Genomic DNA, 13,641 nt, shown 5'->3' with positions numbered 1-13,641 from the left:
TTACTGTCTACGGGATGTAGCCCCCCTGACCATGAACCCTGTCGCATCGAGAAGAATCAAGACAGGATATATAGCAATCGGGGACTTGGGGGTTCTTCTTGGCACGTTAAGAAAAAATCCTTCAGCAATCGCGCATGAGAAAAGCACGCAGCTGTACACACATATGCCGGACGGGAGTTCTGGGAAAAGGGGAGAAACTAAGCTCAAGGGCCACAACACAGACGAAGTTGAGCCCTCGGGTCTGGAAGAAAAAAAGAAAGGGATATAGCAGAAGAGATTCCGCTTGGGAAAATGGCACCGCTGTGCACATCGAATTAAGCCTGTTGATTTCCTGATATCAAACAACTCGAGGCTCGTCGCGCAAGAAATAAGCAAAAATCAGGCCTATTCGACACAGCGGACCGTCCTTCATCGTCACACACGTTATGTTCTCTGGACCTCTTGCACGCTCGAGTTGCATTTCATGTTTCCCATTTTTTTAAGACTGAGTTCATAATCTATGCGACCTCGCGCTTGCCCTCCTTGCGCTCCTTCTGTTCAATGGGTCAGTACTCCGTTCCATAGGTAATGGATGGTGGGTTCGGGTTGTGGTCAACGTACAAGGGCCTTCATGGTGCCGTGGAGAGCGTGACGGTGGTTGCGGCGGAACTTGGGGTCGACACCGTTGAGGGAAGGGTAACGGTTGGTCTTGGGCTTCTTGATACTGTTCGGACAAATATATCAGCGACTCGATTCAGGGTGAGATGGTGTGGCGGATGGTGGTCGAATGCAGTGGTTCGAAGAGATTGCCCGGGCGAATATTCCAAGTCGTTGACCTCAAGATTCATCACGCCGGATAAAACCATTCGCACACTAGCACTTCTTCCACCACGTTCATTGGATCGATTGAAAAATGCCGGGCAAGTGTAATAGTAGGGTGACCGAGGAAGTTCAAGGGCAAACGTACCCGTTACGGTGAGCCTTCTGGCTGCTGTGGTGCTGGGACGCGTTCTTGGACTCTGTAGGTGAAAATCATGTCAGCGCCATCGCCTTTTTTCTTCTCTCTCGCCAGCTTGCAGAGGAGCGAAAGTCATAGGGTCGTGGTAAAAACGTACTGGCCATCTTGTCGGATGTTGTCGCTGATTGACGGTGATAGATGGAGAGGAGTGGGAATAGGGACGTCAGGCCTAAGAGGCTCGGCTAGGGCTCGTTCCGTTTGTGGGATCTCGCTTATTGGGCGGTGTACATACTACAGCTTCACTAGGTGGCTTCTTACTTGCAAGATTGTCCCAGAAAACGTTATAATATTTTGATCGGTCTTGTATCCTGTTATATTTCATTTTGTCGTTCTAGCTAATTGGAAATTGGGGGTTTTTTTAACTCGATTTTAGCAGTTCTTGAGTCTGCGAGTTTTTCTCCCTTCATTCTGCCACCTAATACACGTGACCTTTATATATTTATCACGTGCCCGATACTTCCAATGCTGTCTACGGGGTATTGAAGAAGAGGTTTGGTTTCGGAGGCCACATGATAGTAGCAAGTGCAGTATACGGATACAATGAATTGTGCCTGATTACTACTAGCGAGAATTCCTGCACCAACTTGTTCTCGGCGGCAAATGTTACATTAGGAATCGGAGTTCTGGAACTTATATTCTAAAATGGATAAATACTAAAATACATATAACAGGAATTGAACATGTGTTCTCTCCTTGTGTCCTCAAAATATGCATACAATGACTGTAGTCAACGCAGCTCATACTGGCCATAGTCCGGCCGTTGAATTCCCGTGCCACGTGACCCGCCGCTAGGGAACAACCGGCATTCCGACTTCGACCTTTGCAACGCAACTTCAAGACGGATAATCCAGCCTTTGCACGTCATCCACCACTGCAAAATGAGCTCCTTCCGCTTTGCTCGCTCCGCCCTCCGGGCTCGCCCTTCTTTCCTCGGTGCTCCCGTCCAGCGCCGTGGTTACGCTGAGGCTGTCGCCGACAAGATCAAGCTGTCCCTGACTCTGCCTCACCAGGTGCGTGAACGAAGTCCGGCCGGCATCCCAACATCATAGCCTAAGTACTGACTTGACAATTGCTTGACAGACCATTTACCGCTCGACTGGCGTGTATGTTGTGCTTCCAATTGCGCCCGCGTCGACGGTGCCCACGCCCTTTTCCTAAATACTGACCAACCTTCGCGATTACAGTACCCAGGTCAACCTTCCCGCCGCCTCCGGTGAGATGGGTGTTCTCGCCAACCACGTTCCCTCTATCGAGCAGCTCAACCCCGGTCTCGTCGAGATCATCGAGGAGAGCGGTGCTACCAAGCAGTACTTCCGTACGTCCGATCTTCGCGCTCTGAAACATTTCGCAAATCTGGTCTCTTGTGAATTGGAATCAATCGACTAACAATGGTGCTACTTTATAGTGTCCGGTGGCTTCGCCGTCGTCCAGCCCGACTCCCAGCTCAGCATCAACGCTGTCGAGGGCTTCCCCCTTGAGGACTTCAGCGCCGATGTAGGTTTTTTTTCCTTTCTAATGTCGCGACTAAAGCTAACTGGAGCTTCCTTACTAGGCTATCCGCGCCCAGATCACCGAGGCCCAGAAGATTGCCAGCGGCAGCGGCAGCGAGCAGGATATCGCCGAGGCCAAGATTGAGCTTGAGGTATGAACCCGCGGGACTACCGGACTGGTTAATTACTGACTTTTCTTTTTCTTGAACAGGTTCTCGAGAGCTTGCAGGCTCACGTCAAATAGATTGATGTACATAACAATTATCGCCCAAACCATGAACCTGTAGAATTATAGCAGTTCTCCCTTCCCTCTAATTATACGTGTTTATTATATCTGTCTACATTCTATGCGGTAGAGGTGGGAGCGCACCTTCCAAGCTTGGAAGTTAAGCACATGACTTGCCCATCTCATCTCCAATCTCCGACCCGACGGTCGACTTTCATCTTCAGCTGACCGTGCAAACATGGCATTCGCCAAATCACTCAAGTCAGACCCTCTGGGTATGGTGGATACTCGATTGATGATGACGGACTCACCAATGGATGGTTTCTTTTCACCTCTCTTTGCGCCATTCACCGGGCTTGATGGAACTGACGAAAGACAACCAAGCAGCCGCCAGCCAGAAGCAGAAGCAAGCCCGAAGCAAGCTCACGGAAGCCTCGAATTTCGCGAGTCTTTCCGTGGTTTTGATTCCAGCCGAAAATGTCCTCGACTTGAGTTGGATGTCGCTGTGGATAAGTACCACACTCTTGACGGTCTCGCTGAACCATTGAATCCCCAAAACACCCCCGCATCAAATAGCGAACGAGGGAGCACAGAGGAATCTACTGAGTCGCTTCGATGCTATAAAATGGAGAACGTACGGACGAGTCCTGCGCCTGGAACGGGGGAGTTCAATTTCGATTGCTTCCAAGATTCGCCAGAGGCAAGCTTTGTTTATCAAGACGACGGAAGTGAATCTCCTAAACCCTCAAAGTTGCGACACCTTTCGGTTGGCCGCCGACAGTGGATCAAACCTCCTGTTACTGCCCTGGCGAATCACCAGCCAAGCATGAATGCCGGTGACTTCAAGAAATCCAGCAATTCTGGTCCGCTACCGCGATGCGTTCGATTTTCTCCTCCTGCAGCCTCTCTGTCTTCGCCTTCTCGTGCGACACGTCGTCCCCTACCTTCGATTGAAAGAAGACAGGATTATGTTGCTTTTCATCGACAGAAGAAACAACACCGGAAATGGAAGGTCACTGGTCGCGCGAACCCTCGAAAAAGCTCACCATGCAACATCCCTACAAAAAGAATCATCCCAAAGAACCATGATCTGCGTGACTCGTCCCTTTCCAGCTTAACCTATCGTGAAACAGGTCAAACAACTCACCTCGCTCGTGTTGGCTCGGGTAGTGATGCCCGGGAAGTGAGAGCCGGCAATGTGGGCGACACTCCTGTTGCAGATGACCCGAAAATAACGGGTAACACCGAGCAGAACCTCCCTGAATTTCTTGCTGTTTCGTTTTCGCTTTACAGAACCAGACTTGCGCCTAGCTCATCCATTGAGAAAGCATCAAAGTACGCATTCAAATTTCGGATGACTCGAACTGATCTCCCTCAGCAACCTTCTCCGCATTTCCCTACCGAATTTGAAAACACCACTTGCCACCCGATCAGTGATGACTTGCTATTACACACTTGCTTCATCATCCCGGCGCGGGTTGTACTACTACCTCTTAATGTCATCTTCGTTGCAACATACCCATTGACAAACACCCGGGCCGGCGTTGTAATGCTCTACCTTGCCAGAGCTTTACTCTATCTACTGACGAGAACCATCCTTTTTGTGTTGTCCAAGTGCGGAGTGTCTTGCGGCTGTCAGTGGAACCCGGACACGGCCATTCGGACTCAGTAGCTACACCCTTAGGGTGAGCAATTGAGGTTGGACAAGATCGAAGCGACATGTGCACCAGCGAATTCCGTTCGTATTCCTCCAAAGACAGTTTTATGCAGTATTCTACGGGTACCTTGGTTCACGCGGGTGAGAAATGAGTTTAGTCACTATTTGATACATTTTTGTGGCCGAAAGCCGAGTTATGGGTAGGAATGAAACAGATTTTTCCAGAATGAAGTCTCTTGTATTAGTTTTTAGTAGAGAAATTCCCACTGAACTAAAGTAAATGAGATGAGAGGATTCAATTGACTTATAGGGACTCTCCATGTCTACATAGGTCACTATCGTGACGGGCTATCAAGCAAGCAGTTGTCAAGAAGGATGAGAGATAATAATGAAACAAAATGTATTTAATCTACACATCGATGCACACCTCCGGGGCTAACCTTAGCACTCGGATACCTTGCTTTAGAATAAAAAATTCACACTTTAATTTCTTGCATTACAAAATTATAGAATCGATCCTATGCAGTCTCTTCTCGCTTTGAACCTCCATTGATTAGCCTTACCACAGCATGTTAATCTTAGCGAGGACAGGCCGCAGGATATCCTGTTTTGAGCTGAACATGAGATAGTCAGAAATTAGGCGTTAGATTATCTGTGAGGGCTTCTAATCTCCGTGAACAATGTCCGAGATCATGGGCGTCTATACCTAAGGTTCAATGTAGGGTCTACTGCAAAGAATATTGTTCAATATTAACCGCATAACTCTTTAAGCTGCACTCGGTTATGCCTCAGGAGAACCTCAGGAAGAATAGGACAGATAACCAATACCAAGACCGGGTATATCAGCACAAACATGAAGACAAGAAGACCAGCAAAAAGCTAACTAACAACCCAATAAAAGATCCTTTAAATCGCTGGCATCATAAAAGCAGGAATGAGAAAGGAAAGGCTAACTAAAAGAATCATTTCGTCGCCACAAGAGCACATTTAAGAAAGGAGGAAAACATATCAAAAAGACATAGCACCGTGACATAAGGTTTGGGGGGAGGGAGTCATTTATATCAACGCGGCTCTGAAAGACATAACTCGTTTTGTACATGTCGTAAGCTGGGTCTGTAGTAGACACAAGAGAGAAAAAAGCGGAGAACTCTAGACGGTACTTAGAAAGCGATCACGTGAATTCCACACCGTGCTGCTGCTGCCTCTCTTGTCGGGTCCGGGCTCGTTCAGCACGTCTGCGGCGACGATTGTTCGCGTACGAGCCGCTCATCTCAGTACCGGTATATGTAGGCGAAGTGACACTGCCTGGTCCATATGGGTTGCTGGAAGGTGCAGGAATGGGAGGTGGCATGCTGCCTGAAGGTGCCTGTGGAGGGGCAAGGCGAGCAGCAGCAGCAGCCTGTTCACGTCGCATCTGCTCGTCTTGTTGACGTTCGAGTTCTTCAACGCGACGCCAGCGGTCGTGGCCGGCGTCTTCGTTGCCAGACAAGGAGCCCGCACTGCTGTTGCGACGTCGGGAGCTTCTTCGCTCTCTGCGACGGGCCTCACGGCTCGCGGCCGCTTCTTCTTCGGTCAGCCGACGGAGTGTCACATGTCGTCCGTCATTGTGCATTTTCACTTTCACAGATACCGGCGGGGAGGCAACGTCGTCCTCTCGGCGCCGGCTGCTGCTCCGATTACGGCGGGCGGCTGCATCTAGTGCTGCCCCAGCAGCCGCACCTGATGCAAATTCTGCTCCATCATGGGCGAGGGAGTGACGTGAGTGAGGATCTTCAGAGAACTGCTGGTGGCTCGGGGGCATAGGCGGCATATCTGATACAACGCTATGGACAGCACCAGAGGCGAGTGGCTCTGCAGTAAGAAGAGATTCTCCATGTGATGCGTGTCGAGGTGGAGGACGGGACAGATCGGTTTCAGTGAGATCAGTTTCACTATACGAACTGGCCCTTCTTCGTGGGTAGAAACTTTCTCCTGTCTGTGGCCGTCGTTTGCTGTTTGCTCTCTGCAGCGCCTCATCTTCATCTTCTCGGCGCCTGATATCCTCCAGCCGCCGTTTCTCTTCATCGTCCTTTTTACCGCGGCTGAACAGTCGCTTCACGGCAGCAAAAGCACCTGCACCCATAACAGCGTCTCTAACCCCATGAGAAGCGTTTCGCTTAGGCGGCTCAGTGAGATATGTGCTGTTGTAATAGTAAGACGACCCCGGGCTTTGGGACCTGCTTGGTACACGGCTCGGTGGTCGATTAAGGGGCGTGTGGTGTGTCGGCTCCGGTCGACCATCTTCTATCCTGCTGAGAGATTCATCCGTGTGGCTAGTACTGCGCGAATGGGCGGGTCTATAGCGACCCGATTCGGCATCATCTTCTCGTTTTTTTCGACGGTTCCAGAAATTCTTGGCCATGAGACCAGCCCCAGCCAGTGCACCAAGCTCGAGGAGTTTCTTGCCGAAACCACCACCATGACGGGAAGCTTCATCTGAATATTTTTCATCAGAAATAGATGTGCGAGAGTCTTCATAAGCATGGCTTGGGTGGCGACTGCTTGAACGCCGTCGAAACATTGAAGCTAGGCCAGCACCCGCAGCGCCGGCAGCGAGAGCTTCTGCCGCATGATTGCCATGGTGCTCTGATATCTCTGAAGGTCCTGTATAATGACTGCGGTCATCACCGTGGTCACTTCCCATGTGATATCCTTCAAAGTCATATCGGTAGGAAAGTAAAAAGTAAAGAACCAAGTAGCCGAAAGCTGTCAGCGCGAATAGGATGAATAGGACCTTTGGCGAACCGTAGAGCGTGAGTCCCAGTGGAATTTGAGCAATTCCGAGAAGTAGAAGTGCACGACCCAGCCACCGGTGAACCTAAGACATGTTAGAAGAGCCCTTATATCCCTTCTTGAGACTTCACTTACCACTAGTTTCAAAGGAACGTGAACTCGCCGTCTCTTACTCTCTTTCTTGTGCACAAACCAGCCCCACAGCACCTGAAAAATAACCAAAACATAGATTGCCAGGCCGATTCCATGATGTGGGTTGGTTAGGCTTCTTTGTGGCCCAACGGCGAACCACCCAAGCACAAACACAACCGTGGTCAAGAGCAAGGTAAGTACCTGGCACCAAGCATGCAATTTGAATGCCCAGTAAGGATTCCATCGGGAGTAATATCGGATTATGAAAGTTGATATTGGGACGATACCCAAGAAAACGATTGTTGCAATGACACCGTGCGCGATGATTATGGAATGGTACCCGGCCATATCCTTGAAACGGTTCCCCATGCCTGTAACGTGTCAGTCATTACAAAATAATTGAAAGGGTATACACCATTATGAAAGCCGATTGTTGATGCGTCCGACTAACCATTGTATCGCATCGTCTCAAAGTTGACCCCCATCAAATTGGGCAGTAGGAAGGTATCCCGCCCAGAGTCCCAGGTGCCATCCCCAACATGAAGGGTATTGGATGAATATGTGCTGCTCCCTGCAGCGGCGAGATCTGAGTTTGACATTTTGCGGATAATTCTCGAACGACCATGCGATCTTCAGTCTGGAATGTCAGATTTACCGAAGGAGATCTTTCGAGATCTCCCGATCCGAGGAATGCACCATGCGATAATGGGATCGAGATTTCGACTGGAATGCCCAATGACAGTCAACGAAACTGATTGTATGTTGACCAATTTATGGGCGCGGGACTGATCGTATCACAAGATCTAAGTATGGTTCGAGAAAGCCGTATAGTAAGAGTCGAGGCGGAGCGCAAGAAGAGGGAAGAAAGAAAGTCGTACGGATTCGGATGTGAGATTAGGATAGGATTGAAAAAGCGTCCGACAACGAAATTGACATAAAATAATAAAGATGCATGTCACACGGAAACATCGGGCAGAGAGGAATCACAACAAGAGGCTGAGCGATTTCCCCAGCCATCTGTTTTCCTATGACAAATTACCGGGCCAACCAGCCGCTGACTCAGCATGGGTATTGTAACCGCCTTCCAAAGTCGGTTAGGCTGTTGCCTCGTTATCTTATCTGCCTTATCCTCAGCTGATCTTATCACAAGATTGCGTGCTGTGTTCGATGGAGCTCGAATCGTTACATCCCACCCCATCTCTTCTTCCCCCGCCTAACACTTTGGAATGAGTAGTCTCAATCCAAGATGACTCCTCAACTAGAGATATTTATTAGAGCTTTGTCCCGGTTTGTGAACTCCTATTCGCACCCGAATGCCACCGGGCATTATGAACATGACTGACTAATTTACCCTAGCTTTTTAGGATGGGCATAGTAAGTCTACGCGTTACTTCCGAGGCTATATCTTATATCTCATGTGACGCTTGCATTGACGGCTAACTTGAACGAAGTATGCTCTGCTGGTCGGGGTCTTTTTATCCCCAGCCGATAACCAACTGGAGACGCAAGTCCACAGTCGGCTTATCCATTGATTTATCCACCATCAACCCTCTGGGTTTTGTCTGCTATGCGATATATACCTCCGCGTTTCTCTACTCTCCCGTCATTAGATCACAGTATGCGGCCCGCCACCCTGCCTCAATCGAACCCACCGTTCGGTTCAACGATTTCGCATTTGCGGCTCACGCGGTGGTCATGTGCATCATAATGTACTCACAGTTCTGGCCTTTCATCTGGGGCTTCCACGTTTCCCGCTTCCAAAGAGTCAGTTGGTTAATGGCTGGAATATTCTGGGGGTGTGTCCTGTCTCCTCTGGTGGTTATCGCGGCCGTGTTGGCACAAAGTCCGGATGGAGGGTACGATCCTTCCACTTGGGCGTGGATTGACGTGGTAGGTGATAAAAGCTACTTTTCTTCAATGAACTTAACGGGGAAACTGTAAAACAAAGCTAATATCCTTCTAGATATACTCGTTTTCGTACGTCAAACTCCTGATCACCATTGTGAAATATATGCCTCAAGTGGCGTTGAACTACAAGCGACAATCTACAGTAGGCTGGAACATTGGAACTATCCTTCTGGATATGGCTGGTGGTGTACTTTCAATGCTTCAACTGGTGCTTGATTCCAGCCTTCAAAGTGACTGGAGCGGTATCACCGGCAACCCAGTCAAGCTACTGCTGGGCAATGTTACAATCTTCTTCGATGCAATCTTCTGCATCCAACACTACGTCTTATACCGAGATACTCCTGACCTGAAGAGAACACCTGGTCCGAGCGAGCAATCGCCCCTCTTGGATGGACAAGACGATGCTGTGGGAGATCGGGTATGATACAAAGATATCCATGAGAAGAACTAGTGACCTTGGGGCCAGATTTGAGACATTGGGGATATGTGTCTATTTTTGTAGAGGCAGTGGAGTCTAATCTTGGGTCTTTGAGGCATTGTGGGGCGGAAATTCGGACCACACATCTCAGCCCGATCTTGGTGATCTGACGATTTGGGGGCTTGGTATAAGCCACGATTTAGATACATGATAAACCGTCCTATTAGGAATGTGGTGCTATATCTTTCGGATCTGAGACACTATGCCAAGGAATATTATTATTAGACGGAAGATATTCGGTCTCACCACTAGCTTACAACGTACAACGTGCCATTCTCGAAGCATTCAGGTCGAAACCCTCCCAGACAACGTGTCGCACAATGCAATACATAGTTATAATTCACATAGTGACTGCATAATAGACCCGAAGCCACAGTGAGGCTCATGCCGATCATTGTAGACACCGCTCCTCATTTTGAACGGCCTCCCCGTATTTGGTCCCCGCCGAGCGATGTGAATGGTCGAATGAAGGGATAAGCACACATCTATGAACATTGACCAATCATGAAAAAGAACATGGTCTATCCACAATGCACCAACGGTGCTAGCCGTCGGTGTCGTGCTAAAAAAGGCTTACTATCGTAGCTGAAGCTGAATTCTAGATTCTTAGATTCGACATGAGCTCACTGCGATACCTGGGTTGCATCCTGATCAACCATACAACATACAGAACTGCCCTAGAGTGACTAATCTGCAAGATATCAATCCTAGCTCCCTACTAGTAAGATACCCCGCCACGCAAGAGATGCTACCTTCGGCTTTGACGTTACCTTCAAGCTGACTCAACCTTCAGAAACTTGAATTAAAATTATGGGGTTAAGGAGTCGGAAATTAATAACATGCCATGGAATCGGGGATTATGTGTATAACCTTAGGCATAATTTGTGTAGTGGCCATGACAGTGAGGCTCTTGATATCTATGAGGATGAACCATTTCCACGTGTTTCTAGAGAACATGCACAAAAGACAAGAAAGATATTACAGAATACTATAACACGAGTTCTGGTGATCCCTAGCATCCTGGGCGTCTTGTGGCTTTCTATTGGCCAGTAATACGAGCGCACAACGTAGACCCTAGAAATATCATAGTTGATTCATGAAACTTTAACCTCTGGCAAAAATCTGCCGGTCTTGGTCTAGCCAATCTTGGTATGTATATGTGCAGACCCACGGCGTCATCTTTCAGCCCTACTTTGAAAAAGCCTGTTGTCCTATAGTTCTGAAAATGAGAAGCCAATACCTGCAAGCCGTGAGTGGGTCGAAGATCATCTCTAAGCCGGTAGACCCCCCCAGCCCCAGTAATCCATCCATTCTGAATCACTTTGAGTCAACCCCAAGAATCAATGAAACGGTATCAATTGCTCATTCGATGGATTGCCAATAATAACCGGTACAGTTAACAATTCTATATCAAGCATAGCAGTATGATCAACGTTTCAATTTCTTCTGCGGAACGCCTAGACGTTCAGGATTACAGCACTGCCTCCTTGACTTGAGATGGCCATAAATACTCCACTGCGAGTTACGTCTTAGTCTAGAAGACAAGTTCAGCTCTAAATCAGCAAAAACTCTATGAAACTTTGGCTTCTCAGTCTTATCGGGCAAAAAAACCCAAGCGCATGGACACCTGTTCATACATCCTTTATTTATGAGAGCGAAATCATACTAAGCATCCATTGATATGCAAGAGCGGCGGCCCCCAAAACACAGCTTTGAATACTTAGACTGGGGATTCTCTTTTCCATCCTCAGAGGAATTACACAACATCACCTACGTCCCCGACGTCACCGACGTCGCCAACATGTATCCTAGTCGTCAGAAGTCTAAAAGTACATATAGCACTGTGCCGGATAGTGCTGGTTACTCGGAGTCCTCAGAGCCCCAACAGATTGGAGGCTTGGTCGATATTCCTACATCCAGCTCTCACATGTCCGCTCTTCAGCAGATAGACTTTATGAATGCCCAGCCAAACCCTCGGTCCTTCTTAGCCCCTGGGCATCATTCTACCGGGAGAAGGGAGACGATAGACACTGGTACAATTGGGTCTCAATACGCATGGTCCACTGCGTCTAACGCAGGCGTCCTCTCAAACTCTTCTCATATGCCCTCCTTTGAGACCTCCATCGACCACAACACAACGCCTTTCATTCAAGGTTACTATCCCCAGGAATCTCTACAGCTCGCTATAAGTGGCCCAGGCGTGTCGGGCTATACTCCTCAGCAAATCGACAAATGGTGTGTTGAGAGCGAGCCAGCACAAGACTTCTACCAGCCACAGCCCTTCCAAAACATAGGCTCTATGCGTTTTCCACCATCAACAGAAGTGCAACCAGAGCCGTATGCGACATTCAACAACCAAGTCAATACTGCGAACGAGCAGTGGCTCTCTTGCCCACTCCATTCTTCTGATCCGACTCCAGAAACCTTCTTCCAAGTCCCCCAATCCGTCTCAATTCCTCAGTCAAATCAGTCAGTCCCAGCGCCAACAACCCACCTCTACCAATCCACTACTACGACCACCTCAATATCTTCATCGCCACCATGCTCCCTCTCCGACCCTGATTCTCCACCAGCCGCACCAGGCTCGGCTTCCGGCTTAGGCTCGGGTTCCAACGCAGGTGATTTAAGCAACTACGGTATTCCAACGGGTGACGGCACCTGGCGTTGCGCCCACCCAGGCTGTTCCTCGCAGGCTGTCTTCCATCGAGGCTGTGATCTGAGGAAGCACTTCAACCGCCACCGCAAGTACCTCTTCTGTCGCTACGAGGGATGTCCCCAGTCTGCAAAGAATGGCTTTAGCAGCAAGAAGGACCGTGCTCGTCATGAAGCGAAGCATAATCCTGGTGTCTTTTGTGAGTGGGAGGGTTGTGGGAAGGTTTTCAGTCGTGTCGACAATATGAAAGACCATGTGAGGAGGATTCATCGGAAGGGGCAGGCTGGAAGGGCTTAGTAATCGGCGAGGTTACCATGAAGATTATGGTATTTTGGTTCATGTTTACCCGGCGGTTTCTTTTGCTATTTTGTTTGGTTGGTTCATGTACAACATTGGTAGGCAAAGCGGGAAAAGGCATGGCAAATTTAGACAATGAACGGTTCTGTTTAGCGAGGGTTTACCTTGTCCATGAAAGTTTAAACAAAAACCATACGAAAATGTATAGTTGCACTGCTTGAATGCTAGACCTGCGTATGAGGATGTAGATATGCAAGTCTAGAATTAGACTCAGCATTGCCGAGTAGTCTACCGCCGTAAGAAGCGACTAAAAATGCTTGATTCTAATTTTAACGCCAAATAACGCCCTAGGCCAGACTAACATCACCACCTGATAATAGGAATATTGAAAAAAGGCCTGTGTAATCAACTACCCGTGACCCGTGATCTTATTATGCATCCGAGACGTTTACGCAGAAATAGACCAGATGAAACGAGCATTTCCCCTAGATCTGTATTCTATTAATAGTGCAAGTTACTCATAGTTTTCTATCAACAAACGGTATAGCTATGTTTAACCGATCATCATATGCGAGTTCACTGCCAGTTGAGGCTATGTACAGTGGCGAAGAGCAGGCATAGAGTGAAAATTAAACATGAATGCGGGCATTGCTCGATTGACTTTTCTATCCAGGGTATCCAGGTAAGAAGTTCTTAAGGTCTGTATGTCTCGGAGCCAGCGCAATGATCCAAATTATAGCCTTTCTATACCAAGACCAGACGAGGCGAGGTGTACTTCGTCCATTCAGAACCTATCAAACCCGCCTCCGCACGTTGGTTGCTGTCAAATATCATCTGATTAGTAAATTATCAGCCCCAAAGAATCGTCTTCCTTGGATTCGCCAGCCATACAACTTGGATAACGTGGTTCGATTCGACCAGACCAGGGCCTCCACAAGGAGACCAACCCAGCCAGGCCCCGGCAGCACACCTGCGCCCGAAGGATGTTGACATGATGTAGGGGAGGTTGACAGCATCATTCTGAGTGATGT

General features: G+C 48.6%; 6 protein-coding genes across 6 annotated transcripts; 4 read left to right on the top strand and 2 right to left on the bottom strand.

The window, feature by feature from the left end:
- Nucleotides 1–256: 256 nt before the first annotated feature.
- On the bottom strand, nt 257–1,101 carry N7518_008199 (60S ribosomal protein eL29; the record flags this gene model as incomplete). The annotated part of the gene is made up of 4 exons (XM_057189126.1): nt 257–533; nt 601–703; nt 947–998; nt 1,095–1,101. The coding sequence occupies 4 exons, from the start codon at nt 1,099–1,101 to the stop codon at nt 498–500; spliced, it is 198 nt and encodes a 65-aa protein (XP_057040829.1). The 3' UTR covers nt 257–497.
- Nucleotides 1,102–1,875: 774 nt separating this feature from the next.
- N7518_008198 (F1F0 ATP synthase subunit delta) lies at nt 1,876–2,731 on the top strand (the record flags this gene model as incomplete). Its single annotated transcript, XM_057189125.1, has 6 exons — nt 1,876–2,007; nt 2,078–2,100; nt 2,182–2,312; nt 2,403–2,491; nt 2,550–2,639; nt 2,699–2,731. 6 exons carry the CDS (start codon nt 1,876–1,878, stop codon nt 2,729–2,731), a joined length of 498 nt encoding a protein of 165 aa, XP_057040828.1.
- A 220-nt stretch (nt 2,732–2,951) lies between these two features.
- N7518_008197 (uncharacterized protein) lies at nt 2,952–4,385 on the top strand (the record flags this gene model as incomplete). Its single annotated transcript, XM_057189124.1, has 1 exon — nt 2,952–4,385. One exon carries the CDS (start codon nt 2,952–2,954, stop codon nt 4,383–4,385), a length of 1,434 nt encoding a protein of 477 aa, XP_057040827.1.
- A 1,156-nt stretch (nt 4,386–5,541) lies between these two features.
- Nucleotides 5,542–7,873, bottom strand: N7518_008196 (uncharacterized protein; the record flags this gene model as incomplete). Its single annotated transcript, XM_057189123.1, has 3 exons — nt 5,542–7,227; nt 7,278–7,645; nt 7,726–7,873. 3 exons carry the CDS (start codon nt 7,871–7,873, stop codon nt 5,542–5,544), a joined length of 2,202 nt encoding a protein of 733 aa, XP_057040826.1.
- Nucleotides 7,874–8,520: 647 nt separating this feature from the next.
- Nucleotides 8,521–9,606, top strand: N7518_008195 (putative L-cystine transporter; the record flags this gene model as incomplete). The annotated part of the gene is made up of 4 exons (XM_057189122.1): nt 8,521–8,561; nt 8,631–8,648; nt 8,726–9,164; nt 9,238–9,606. The coding sequence occupies 4 exons, from the start codon at nt 8,521–8,523 to the stop codon at nt 9,604–9,606; spliced, it is 867 nt and encodes a 288-aa protein (XP_057040825.1).
- A 1,735-nt stretch (nt 9,607–11,341) lies between these two features.
- On the top strand, nt 11,342–12,610 carry N7518_008194 (putative C2H2 transcription factor; the record flags this gene model as incomplete). The annotated part of the gene is made up of 1 exon (XM_057189121.1): nt 11,342–12,610. The coding sequence occupies one exon, from the start codon at nt 11,342–11,344 to the stop codon at nt 12,608–12,610; it is 1,269 nt and encodes a 422-aa protein (XP_057040824.1).
- Nucleotides 12,611–13,641: the final 1,031 nt, after the last annotated feature.

Source organism: Penicillium psychrosexuale (genome assembly GCF_028828465.1).
Source record: "Penicillium psychrosexuale strain IBT 29551 chromosome Unknown utg000004l, whole genome shotgun sequence".
Lineage (NCBI taxonomy): Eukaryota > Fungi > Ascomycota > Eurotiomycetes > Eurotiales > Aspergillaceae > Penicillium > Penicillium psychrosexuale.
This window is presented reverse-complemented; position numbering and strand designations above follow the sequence as displayed.